The sequence below is a fragment of the Peromyscus maniculatus genome, chromosome 2 (genome assembly GCF_049852395.1).
Source record: "Peromyscus maniculatus bairdii isolate BWxNUB_F1_BW_parent chromosome 2, HU_Pman_BW_mat_3.1, whole genome shotgun sequence".
Taxonomy (NCBI): Eukaryota; Metazoa; Chordata; class Mammalia; order Rodentia; family Cricetidae; genus Peromyscus; species Peromyscus maniculatus.
Window position 1 is genome coordinate 132753993 of NC_134853.1, and position 13268 is coordinate 132767260.

The 13268-nt window shown below is 37.7% G+C and overlaps 1 protein-coding gene across 1 annotated transcript in view; it reads left to right on the forward strand.

Annotated features, from left to right (window-relative positions):
- Positions 1-4548, forward strand: part of LOC102904939 (selection and upkeep of intraepithelial T-cells protein 8-like) — a 30167-nt gene extending 25619 nt beyond the window's left edge. Inside the window, exon 8 of the mRNA XM_076564776.1 lies at positions 1169-4548. Within this exon, the coding sequence (XP_076420891.1) occupies positions 1169-1209 (41 nt within the window). The 3' untranslated portion in view covers positions 1210-4548. The remainder of the gene's footprint in view (positions 1-1168) is intronic.
- The last annotated feature ends 8720 nt before the right edge of the window (positions 4549-13268 follow it).

Sequence of the window (13268 nt, forward strand, 5' to 3'; positions counted from 1 at the left end):
ACATTTTTAAAGTACTAAGCTTATTTTGTTATCTTACTTATAGCATGCAGAATCCTAATTGTATTGCTCAGATTTTATTACCTCATGCTTCAATAAGTGAACTAGTTTGTTTGATGACATTTTTATAATCTTCCAAAAATACAAAGTTTGCCTCTCCAAAGCTATTTGGATGACATTATTTTCTATACCGATCATTTTGCTCCACTGTTATATATTTCATGAATTTAAAATTACCACACTTTAATCTTCTTTGAACATTATCTAACTCTTTCACTATATATGTAAAGAGAGTTCACTGTTATCCATTTTTATTCAGCCACAAAATTTGAGGTAATAGTTATTAGTTAGAAGTGACACCGATTTTATCATCAAAATATTCCTGATATATTGAGATTCAGTGTGTTTTCATGTATGTTATTTTGCAATAGTTCTTGTATTCAGATGCCAATTAATTCATAGTGTCATATTTAATTTCACTGCTTATCTTACTAGAATATCTTTAAATGAGTATTGAATGACTGATGTGCATCAATGAATATTAGAAAAAATTAACAATGTATGAAATCCTGAAGTGTTTGAGCTTATAATTTTACCCATTCCAAATAGTTTCTCATAAGAGCAAAAATTAGCCAAAGATTTTAAAATACACTAACACAAGTGAATCTATGAAATCATTTGAGAAATATTTCTCTAAAGTGGGTATAAGGAAAGATAAAACTATGAATATGTAGAAAATATGCAAAAGTACATTATTGAAATGTTAATGTAAAAGTATATTGTAGTTGTAAATTAATGAGTATTTAAATGATAGGATGTGAAATCATAGTTGGGCCTCTGAATCTACATATTAGATTATACCAATGTAGATCAAAAATATTTTTAAAATATTGTACTTGACTAGAATAGCAACCAAGCCACAAACTCTTTCACCTACAATCTGTCCTGACTGCAAAATGTGCTAGGGCAATTGTGGCACAGAACTTGAAGGGGTGAGTAACCAATGACTGGTTTAACCAGAGTGCCAAACCATGAGAGGGAGCACATGCCCAACACTGCCTGGATCCCAAGAACCAGAGGCTGGATAGCCCAGAGACCTAGGATAGAACAAAAATGACTGGCAAAAACAGTTAATGAAATGGTTCATAATGGCAATCTCCTTTACTCATAGGTTGGTGCCGTAATGGGAGTGAGAGAAAGACCCAACACTGAAGATTCTCCTCCCTCCACAGCTCTCAATCCCCTCCCCACTGACCTTCCCTAAATTCTTAGCTCCAGCCAACCAGCATCAAGCCTTCCAGCAAAGCAAATTTTTGCTTTAGTATTTCTTGTATCTTGTTAATCACAGGTGATTCTTCAGCCCCCACTAACTAGAACCACAGAACCTTAATTCAAACTAATCGTCCTGGTAGAGTCTTCAATATTCCCCCTGAAATTTCACAAACCAGGCCTCAATCTTCTGTACTATTCTTAACATTCTTTCTTCCAAGTTCCACAGAATACCCCACTTAGCTCTTAAAACTCAATGGTTCTAGTTCAAAGCCCTTCCACAATCCTCCCCAAAACATGGCCAGGTCTGTCACAACAATACCCCACTCCTGATACCAATTTGTCTTAGTTAGGCTTTCTATTGCTGTGATAAAACACCATGATGAAAAATCAAATTGGGCTAGAAAGGGTTTATTAGGCTTACACTTCAGTATTGTTGTTTATCACTGAAAGAAATCAGGACAGGTACTCAAAGCAGGGTAGGATCCTGGAGGCAGGAGCTGATGCAGAATCCATGGAGGGGAGCTGCTTCCTGGCTTGCTTCCTATTGCATGCTCATCCTACCTTCTTATAAAGCCCAAGACCAACAGCCCAGGGATGGCACTACCCACCGTGGGCTGGGCCCTCCCCCATTGATCACAAAATGAGAAAATGTCTCACCGATGATCTCAAGGAAGTATTTCCTCAGCTGAGGCTCCTTTCTCTAATGACAATAGCTTGTGTCATGTTGATGCACAAAACTATCCAGTATGCATGCCTTGGTTTACTTTGGGACCTTAGGAGAGTGGGTAGATGTTGCTTATACCCCTCTCTATGAAGAAATTTATAGCAACATTCTATGGCTACCAGTAGGTAACTCTATTCATGACCTAGCCAATGAATATCAATAGTTGGTACTATCACAAAAACAAAGATTATGTTGTTAATGAAGATAAGATAACTAATCTACTTAGAATGGTATACTATTCTACTTATTATGGCTTCTGATAAGAGAACTTGAAAGAGAATGATTTATCCTGTTTTCTAACATCTGTTTATAGTAAAGAGAAAAAATAACATATGAAACAAAACAGCAGAGAAGCAACAAACAAAATTTAGGCTCATGTTCCAGATTCTTCAATGAGTTGTTCTAAGAAAACAGGTTAAGAGAAAAGTCTACGGTGTAAGACAGATGCAAAAGAATGTCCACTGTTGTTTAGATTTTAAGTACCTCCAAAAGTCCAAGTGATAAAAGCTTGGTCACCAGTACAGTAATATTGAAGGACAGTGAAATCTTTGAGAAGTGAAGACTAGCAGAGGATCTCTGGGTAATGTGGTCACACACTCAGGAGAATAATGGGAACTTGCCTCCATCTTATTTCTTTATTTTATTTTCTAAGCATTTTGTGAGTGGTTTCGCTTTGCCATTTACTCTTTCCATGATGTACTGCTTTCTGTCCAGAGTCCTAGAAACAATGGCCCCACCTATATATTAAGAGAAGAAATTTAACTGAGGTAGGGAAGTGGGGAGACCTGACCTCAAAGTGGGTGTTGCTTTTGGAGTCTGAAAAATAAATATTGTCACCTACCTGCCTTTGCAAATGTGTCTATGACTGCTGCTGCCACCATCCTCTGATGAGATACTCAAGCATCTTTGGCCTTCAAATGTGGACTAAGAATCAGTAATTTTCCATGGAACTTCCAGAACTTCCACACTGTATTGGAACTGCAAAGACATCCAGATTCATAGATTGAGAAATTAGTGGATTCTTTGCCTCTTTATATCCTGTTGCATAAAACAATTTAATACATTGTATTTTTATAATGTATACAACGTCTATTGGTTCTATTCTTATTGTATCTTATAGGTTTCATAACAGCCTGTAATGTTTGGGGTCTTGCCAGGGTTCTGACTCAGCTAGGTTCAGGTCCTCAGATGGGGAAGGGGTGTCAGCATAAAGAAGAGTCTGACCACCAGATGACTTTCATGCATGGCAGCTCCCAATAGCTCAAGCCAGCTTTATTCATACTTTAAAAACAAACATATTTTTATACCCAACCTAGAATTAACCTCTGATAAAAACATTTTTTAAACTTTTAAATCAAAACAACTTTTAAACGAAAAACAATGCTCCATATTTTGTTACTTGGCTAAATATTGAACCAAGTACATCCTGTCCTTACAAAGTTAAAAGGTGATAGACATAGGCACACATTCTCAAGAACAATAATATTATTTAAAACTTAACAAATCATATTTACAGAAACAGGGTTGATTTGTCATTAGCTATGGACATACAGTTAGCTTGTATTTTTCTGTTTCCTTGTTCTACAAAAGGGTCCTATACACCTAAGCCTCTCTATAAAGGGTAAACTTTGATAAGGTACTTGTCTTTTTTTATAATGCCACACCATTCTTAATGTATTTTTTTTCCAGAATGGGAAGACACAGTTAACATCACCTGTGTTGCTTCCTTTTAGTGCCCATTAACTTGATTGTTGCTGATCCTGTTACCACTGGAACAGAACATTTTCTAGGGTCTAGACTCACAGCAGGTGTTTTTAGATAAGAAACCTGAGAAGCAACAAATATTTAGGGGAAAATATTTGAGAAATAAAAGTGGGGATTCAGGAAATGATTACATTTGTCATATGCATGACTGACAAAGTGAAACTAAAGTCCACCAAGAGAATCATCATCATCATAAGGAAGAGAAGAGCATGTATGCCACACTATCCCAGCGGTATTATGTATTGTTCTGGGGTCCTCTGGTTCTTGCCTAGTGAGAGAATGTCTCCAAGGATCTTGCCTCTCAGAGACACATTGGACATGCATTCATATGTGTGGAAGTCCACAAAGCTTCCAATTGTGGTTTGACTCAAGGTCAGGGAGTCAGAGTTTATGTTGCTCTCCAAGGCTGCATAATAGGGTGCAAAGGCATGGTTATCAGGTGTCTTATACTTCAAGGCCTAATCACAAGATGCTTTGCCATGGGGTGTGTTACCAGGTGTTTTGTAGGGTCTACACTTGTTTGTACATTGTGCTTTGATCTTGAGAAAGGGAGGTCTTTTGCCAATCCCTTTGCTAATATATAAAAACTCTATTAGAAATAAACTCAAGGCTGCTGGATATTGACTCAGGGCCCTCCTGAAGCTATCCTGTGTCTCTGTATTTTTCTTCACCTGTATTTTTAAATATCATTTCTCAATTACTCACTCCCACGTTCAAGGGACCCTTCTATAGGTCAGGGTTGAACCCCAACCCTGGTCCCCTAACACATATACTGATCTAAAACTAGGCCACAAGGCTCCTAAAAGGGTCTGTTGAACCCCATTAGCCAACAACTCAAAAAATCATTACTCTGTACCACTATTGGGCATTGTATTTACCATCATAAAGTATCTAATGAGGAATTGCCCCTTTGTTATAGGATAACCCTATTTAAACACACACACACACACACACACACACACACACATACATGTATATATACATGTGTGTATATATACATACATATGTATATATTTTAGAAATTTTCTTCAGAGTTGGGTAATTAGCTTAGTTGTTCTCATGTGTCTTTTTCAGAAGGATTTCAGTATTAATTATCTCTCCCCATACTCCCTCCTCTACCCTGCCCTTCTATCACCCACTTCATGGAATCCTTCCTGTTCCATTATTATTCCCCTTTACATGGCTATTCTAGCTCCTCTCCTTTGAAAGATCTCCACTCTCCCATGGTCATTTATAAATTCCTAACATTGCAAAACAAACTTACATATCTGCAAAATGAAAGCTCCCATGCACATATGAGAGAAAACATGAAATGTTTATGTTTCTGTGTCCAGATTACCTCAATAAAGACAATTGTTTACAAATTCATCCATTTCTTCCAACATTCATGATTTTGTTTTTCTCATTTGTATTAGCTCTTTGAGATATTTCCTTGTTTTTTTCAAGACAGGGTTTCTCACTGTAGCCCTGGCTATCCTGGAACTCACTCTGAAGACCAGGTTGGGCTAGATATCACAGAGATCTTCATGCCTCTGCCTTTCAAGTGCTGGGATTAAAGATGTGCACCATCATTGAGGATGTTTCATACTATATTTTGATCATAATGATTCATTCTCCCTACTCCTTTCAGAGATACCCCCTTTGCTTCACACAACTTTGTGTCCTCTATTTTTGTTTTGTGTTTTTTTTTAACCTACAAAGTCCATATACTCATGGAGGTGTGATCATCCACTGGAACCTGGTATCCTACCAGGAAGTGCACCCTTAGAGAAAACTCCCTCTCCCTCTCCCTCTCCCAGAGGCTATCAATTGCCATACCTCCTTAACTAGGGGTGGAATATTGTGCCTCAGCTCCTCTCTCCATGCTAACATATTTCTGGCTTAAGCTTGTGAAGATCTTATACATATTATTTCAACTGCTATGGATTCTTATGTGCAACTGTCCTACTCTGTCTGAAAAATGTGGTTTTGTGTACTGATAAACCACCCCTGGCACTTACAGTCTTTCTGTTTCTTGATTCACAATGAGCCCTAAGCCTTTGGAAGATGGTGTGATATGTATATCTCATTTATGGATGAGCATTCAACAGTCTCTGTGATAATCATCATGTACTATAAAATAGAGGCTTCTATAGCTCTCTTTGAATTTTTGGCTAGGATGTCCAAGAGACTCCCCCAAACAACCTGTTGTTGTTGCCTTTGGTTACTCACCTAAAAGATGAAGGTAAGTCTCTCCTGCTGAAGATGCCATGCACTTGAGGACCAGGGCCTGGAGACCTGATCTTGAACTGACCTGAAAGCTTTCTCCCTGAGGACTACCTTTCATGGCATCAAAAGTATCCATGAAAGTTTCCTAAGGAGGGAGGAAACTAAGAGTCCTACACAGCTGTGACACCTATGAATCACATCAATAACCAGCAAAAATAATCATAACGGTGCAGTAGGGTACACATACCTTGGTGGTAGTCAATTACTCTCCAATTATACAACAAGAGATAGACCTTTCCTGGTACTAGAAACTTAGCTAACTACTTAGAGCTAGTGATGTCATGGTTATTGGAGGAGAATCTACAAGCACTGATTTAATAAAGCAGCATAATCACTAACAACAATCTCTAAAAATTTGTCCTCATATCTACAGATAAGTGTAGTCTTCATCCATAATCAAGGAAAGTTCTTTTTGTGGCAGATTGAGACCATTACAAAAAAAATCCCAAAGCAATCAAAATGCAGAGACATGGAGCTCCAGTCCCAGTGGACACCTACACAACACTCCCACATCTAAGGCTCAAGCAACATTTTGTAAGAGAGAGCAGAAGAACTGCTAAGAGCCAGAATGTCATTGAGATTGCATCTCTTAGTAATATCAGGAGATATACCCATAGAGTCTCACTTATGTGACTGCTCATGCTGAACATGTGAGCTATTCAAAGATGTGAGCAAAACAAAGATGCCATTAGTGAACATGCCAAGCTGTGTGGAGAAAATCCTGAGTCTTCAATAGTATACAAAGAACCATGAACAACTGAAGAAGGCTGGGAATGGGAAAGATGTTCTTCCCCAGGTAAGCAAATGCCAACTGGTGGTCCAGTGCCAAATTGTCACCCTAGAAACATACATACAGTTAGCATTATACAGATTCAATAGGTTATGTTTACATATGTATAAACATACAAAAACATTTACATATATGCATGCAATAAGAACTAGTAAAAAATAGGTCACTAATTTGAAGGAGAGTGGAGAGGTAGTATATGGGACATATTGGGTAGAGGAAATGGAAAGGAGAAATATAATTAAATGATAACTATGAAACAAAAGATACAGGGGAAAGAGCCTTCTATGATGACTTAGAGAGATGTATAAATTTATTCATGTAATTATGGGTCATTAGGAGTTAGTTTAATAATATATCTCATTAGCAAAGTAATTATAAGGTTTTTATAGAGTCTATGTCCTATCTAGTTACAGATTATTTGTCCCAATATCAACACCTGACATAAATACCACTATTGTACCAGTGGGCATGTATTGCCTGGCAGGTCACTGTTATAGCTCACAGGGATTACAGCTGGTAAAGATTTGATATTACTTTTCTTTTCCATAGAACCTCCCAGCTTGACCTTCTATGTGTTCTGTAACTCAAATATGTTATGTCTTCAGCTTTAAGACCTTATTCTTTTTTTATTTTCCTGGGAAAGGGAAATAGATGAGATCTCCATGAGTAAACTGGGGATGAGGGAAGAGCAATGGAGGGTAAGGGATAGGGGATGAGAACACAAGGGAATGGGATGATTGGAACAAGGATGGAGGGGGAAGCAATGAAAGAGATACCATGATAGAGAGAGATATCATGGGGATAGAGAAAAACCCAGTGTTGCCCCAGAGATCAGACTGATGAATACCCTAACTGTTATCACAGAGCTTTTCTCCAATGACTGATGGAAGCAGATGTAAAGATCCACAGCCAATCACCAGGCTCCAGGAAGCCTTACTCTTAAGTTCTGGAAGATAACCAAGTGCATTGAATGTTTGAGGATTTGGAGGAACTCACTGGCCAACAAATCCAAAAGAGGCAATCCATTCCTAGTATTGGGCTTTGAATTTGTTAGTCTGTGGTGTCTAGTAAGGGTATGGGCATTGTTGCTCCATTATAGGGTAACTCCATATAAATTCTTTATATATGTTTGTGTATATATTTTAGGAAGCTTCTAGAGTAGTATGCTTCCTTATGGCTATGTGGAATGGGAAGAAAGGTCAGAATGAAGGATGGAATGCTAGGAGGAAAAACTAACAATAAATACAAATTCATTTTTCATAACAGCTGAATAATATTCCATTGTATAAATATACCACACTTATTTTTACCTTCACCTTATTTTTAATATATTTTTTCTTTTTTATTTTACATACCAACTACAGTTTCCCTTTCCTCCTCTTTTCCTGTTCCCTCCCCCACCTCCCTTCTATTCCCTCCCATCCACTCCTCTCTCTCCATTCAGATGGGATAAGTTCTTCCTTGGGAATCAACAAAGCAGAACATATCAAGTTGCAGCAGTACCAAGCTCCTCCCTACTGCATCAAGGCTGAACAAGGCATCCCAACACAGGGAAGAGGTTTCAAAGAGGCAGCTCATGCATCAGGGACAGGTCCTGACCTATTTCTTGACTGTCATGAATATAACAATGAACTTGAATGAGCAATTAACCCTTTAGTAGGATATCAAGTCCTTTGAGTATATGCCTAAAAGTGGTACAGCTAGATCTTGCAGCAAATCTATTTCTAGCTTCTTTAGCAACCTCCACACTGGTTTCTACAATGCCTGTACCAGTTTCCAATACCGCCAGCAGAGAATCAATATTTCCCTTTTCATCACATTCACATTAATGTTTATTACCATTTATTCTGCTAACCTTAGTCATTGATTGCCTGTAGCAATGAATCTTACATGAGAGCCTAAGAAATGTTCCATATCCTCAATAGCATGTTATACCAGTCTTATTTAGTCAGTCATATTATTTCATGGGTACAGTGTAGTGGGTAGCCATTTCAGCTTGGATCTGGAAGTTCCAACCCCCACTGAGACTCTGACAACTGTCATGCTGGGGCCAGGGGAGGTGCCTGGAGACCTGAGAGCTGGATGGGCGAGTGCTCTCTCTGTGCCGGGACCCTAAACAGTGAAGATGGACCAAGAAGAGCTCCAGAGAACACCGCTGGACTGCGATACACCTTCCCCAGACCCTGCGACCTACCTTTCCCTTTCTGTAAGTTGCCCACTAAATAAATCTTCCTTTTAACTAAGTGGAGTGACCTTAATAATTTCACCAATAGTACAGCTTCCCTGACATGTATAGGAAGCACTCTCTCACAGCAGGTGTCCTGGACCTTCTACTCTTACTGTCATATTAACTGCCACAGTCACTTATTCTCTGCATCTTGACTAGTTCTGGATCTTTACAGTAGTCATCTGCTACAAAAAGAAGCTTCTTTGATGAGTGGTAGGAGCCACACTCATCTGTGGGAGTGAGGACAAGCATGTACAACACAGAGATTACATTGGTTTTATAAAGTGACCGTTCTAGGTTCTCCTCTTGGGTTATTGACTCACTAGGTAGGGGTAGTTGGCTATGTTTATAGTACCTGGCATGAATTCTCTCCTATTTTGAGTGGTCCTTAAGTCCAATTAGGTTGATGTGGTTTACTTCCACAATAAAGGTGTCACTGTGCTCAAGTCAGTTCTATACCTCCCTCTTCCTGGGGCCTGCTGATCCAGAAGTAGACCTCTCAGCTACCTCTCCAGCTCTGTGTCTGCCTGTGTGGTACCATGCTTCTACCATGATGATGATGGACTAGACCTCTGAACCTGTAAGCCAGGCCCAGTTAAAAGTTTTCCTTTGTAAGGTTTTCCATGATCATGGTGTCTCTTCACAGCAATAGAAACTCCAACTAGCCGGGCAGTGGTGGCACCTGCCTTTAATCCCAGCATGAGACAGTCAGAGGCATGCAGATCTCCGTGAGTTTGAAGCCAGCCTGCTGCTATAGTGTTAGTTCTAGGACAACCAAGGAAACACAAAGAAACCCTGTCTCAAAAAAAAAACCCACAAAAAACAAAACAAAACAAAAACCCTAAACAACAACAACAAAAAACAGTTTTGTGGGGTTCCATTTGTCTGATCTTATGCTGGAATTACTGGGGTCCTGTTCAAATAGTCCTTTCCTGTGCATACAAACTGAAGCATATTCCATACTTTCTCCTCTAGTAAATATGTGGCATCTGGTCATAATGTTGAAGTCCTTGATTCTTTTGGAGTTGAGTTTTGTGCAGGCTGAAAGATAAACATCTAGTTTCATTATTCTACATGTAGCTATGCAATATGACCAGTACCATTTGTTAAAGATGCTATCTCTTCTCCATTTTTTATCTCTGTTAGAAATCAGATGGCTGTAGGAGTGTGGGTCAATGCCTGGGTCCTTAATTCTACTCAGTTATCAGTATGTATATTTTTATTCCTGTACCATGCTGTTTTTATTATGGTATCTCTTTAGTATAACTTCAAAACAGGGATGGTGATACCTCCAACATTTTTATTCAAGATTATTTTGCTATTCTTGGTACTTTGTGTTTCCACTGGAATTTTGATATTTTGTTTTCAATTTCTGTGAAGAATTACAATGGAATTTTAATCAGGATCATGCTGAATGAGTACACTGCTTTTGCTAAGTCAGCCATTTTCACAATATTTGTCCTACCATTCTATGAACATGGGAGCTATTTTTCTGTATTTTCTTCAGTTTCTTTCTTCAGGTTTTAATTGTACAAATATTTCACTTTCTTTGGATAAATACATTCTATGACTTTTTTTGTAACTGTTGTTTGCCTGATTTCTGACTTAGTTTGCTTGCCATTGGTACAGTGAAATGATACCTTTTGGTGGTACGTTTGTGCCCTGCTCCCTTGGTGAATTTTTCTTCAGCTTTGGCACATTTCTAATATGTCTTTAGTGTCTTTTATGGATAGAATTAAGTATTCTCCATCTTCTCCTTTTACTTTTTTTGTCCACTTGCTCTCCATTTTTATCTTATTATTGTAGCTAACACTTTAAGTTCTATGTTAAATAGTTGTGAGAGTGGATATCCTTGTCTTGTTTCTGATTTTAGTGGAAATGTATTGAGTTTTTCTCCTTTGGCATGATATTGGATGTGGGCTTGTTATATATTTCCATTATTATGTTAAGCTGTATCCCTGTATCCCTAGGTTCAACAAGACTTTTTTCATAAATGAATGTTTCATTTTGCTCAAGGCCTTTTCTGCATCTAATGATATGATCATTTGGTTTCTATCTATTTGTTCTACTTAAATGTTGAATTACTGTTATTGATTTACACATATTGAACCTTCCTGCATTTCTGGAATAAAGCAAACCTGTATGTGGTGGATCATCTTTTTATGTGTTCTTAACTTCAGATTACAGATTGTTCATTGAGAATTTTTCATCTATGTTCATGAAGGAGATTGATCTACAATTCTCCTTTTTTGGTTGGATGTTTGTATTGTTTAGTTATTAAGGTAATACTAGCTTCATATAAAGAATTTTGGCAGTTAAGAGTGCTGCTTGCTCTTACAAAGGTCCTGAGTTCAATTCCCAGCAACCACCTGGTGGCTCCCAACCATCTGTAATGGGATCAGATTCCTTCTTGCCAGGCAGTGGTGGTGCACACCTTTAATTCCAGCATTTGGGAGGCAGCAGCAGGTGGATCTCTCTGAATTCGAGGCCAGTCTCATCTACAAAGCGAGTTCCATGAAAGGTGCAAAGCTACACAGAGAAACCCTGTCTCAAAAAAAAAAGAATTTTGATGTTCTTTTTCCTATTTTATATAATAATTTGAGGAGTATTGGTGTTATTTGAGTGAAGGTCTGGCACAATTCTGTGCTAAGTCCTTATGGCCATGGGTTGTATATCTTTTTTTTTAATTGGGAGATCTTTAACAACTGCTACTATCTTGTTGTGGTTATAAATCAGTTTAAATTATTTAGTTCCCTTTGATTTAACATTGGTAAATCACACATATCTAGAAACTAAGCCATTTCTTTTCTATTTTTCAGGTGAGAGATTTTTAAGTCAGTGCTTCTATCTCACGGATTTTATGCATGCTTAAATTATTTACATCACCTCTATTCATCTTTGCATTTAGACATTCATCTATCTCTTCTATAGTTTTTATTTTAGTGGGATAAAAAAATTCATGCATCTCTCAACACTTATCAAAGAAGCTTCTTTTTGCAATAGATGATGATTAATACAGAGACCCCAAATCAGGTGATGTGAAGATAATAAGAGATGGTGAAGTGCTCTGATATAAATGGGACATTTCTATCACACTTTCTTTCCCAGTACTCAGTGATCAAAATGCAAGAGAATGCAAAAAGAACATAAGAGCCAGAGGGAGTGGATTATTAAAGTAAAACACTACTTTACATACACACAACACATTACACACACAAACTCACACCATTTGGGACTGTATACAGAAGACTGTACAAGATCAAGCAAGCCAAAATTTCATCATGGATGAGTTGGGGGATGCTGAAGTCCCACCTTTAATTAAATGACTATTGGCAACTGATGGCTACTGTGTGTGTGGTAACTGGTGAGAGCTAGTTTCTTTATTAATGTGACCCCAAAGAGGCATCCTATGCTCCCATACCTTACACATACAGTTATCACTAAATGGACTCAGTGATCATGAGAGAAAGAGAAGAGAAAGAAGAGAAGAGAAGAGAAGAGAAGAGAAGAGAGAGAGAGAGAGAGAGAGAGAGAGAGAGAGAGAGAGAGAGAATATGAAGTTGGGAGGAAATTATTATGAGATATTAGATTATAGTGGATAATCTGTGTAATATGTTCTTAAATTCAGTTTGCAAGTAATAAAATTTTTGCCTCTCTGTTCTTCAAAAATATTGTGTTATAATATTTTCTTTGTTGTATCTTTGTCTGGTATGGGTACTACAGAAACAGTGACTTCAAAAAAGAAGTTTGATTTTTTTTCCTTTTCTAGGTGTAAAATAGATTGATAGTCATATTAGTTCTTTGGAGGCCTGGTGGGATTCTGTACTGATTCTGTTTGGTCCTGGGATTTCTTTTTTTAAGTAGGAGATTTTTAATTACTGCTTCTGTCTCATTGAATGTTATAGGTCTGTTTGGGTTATTTATTCTATCTTGCTTTAACTCTTTTTGGAGATATATGTATATATATCCATTCATTTATTTTAGATTTTCCAGTTTGGTGGATCCCATACATGGCACAATTATTGGTTTACAACTTCTGGCTAGATAGGTCATATTACCTATCTAGAAGAGAACCTAATGCTATTATCTTGATAAATGAAATGCCACAGTGATAAACTAACTCTTGATGACATATGTCTATAATCATAAATTGATGCTTATCTCAACCCCCAGGAGAGAAGCTTCTATTTGCAGTAGATAGTGATTAACACATAGACTCCCACCTG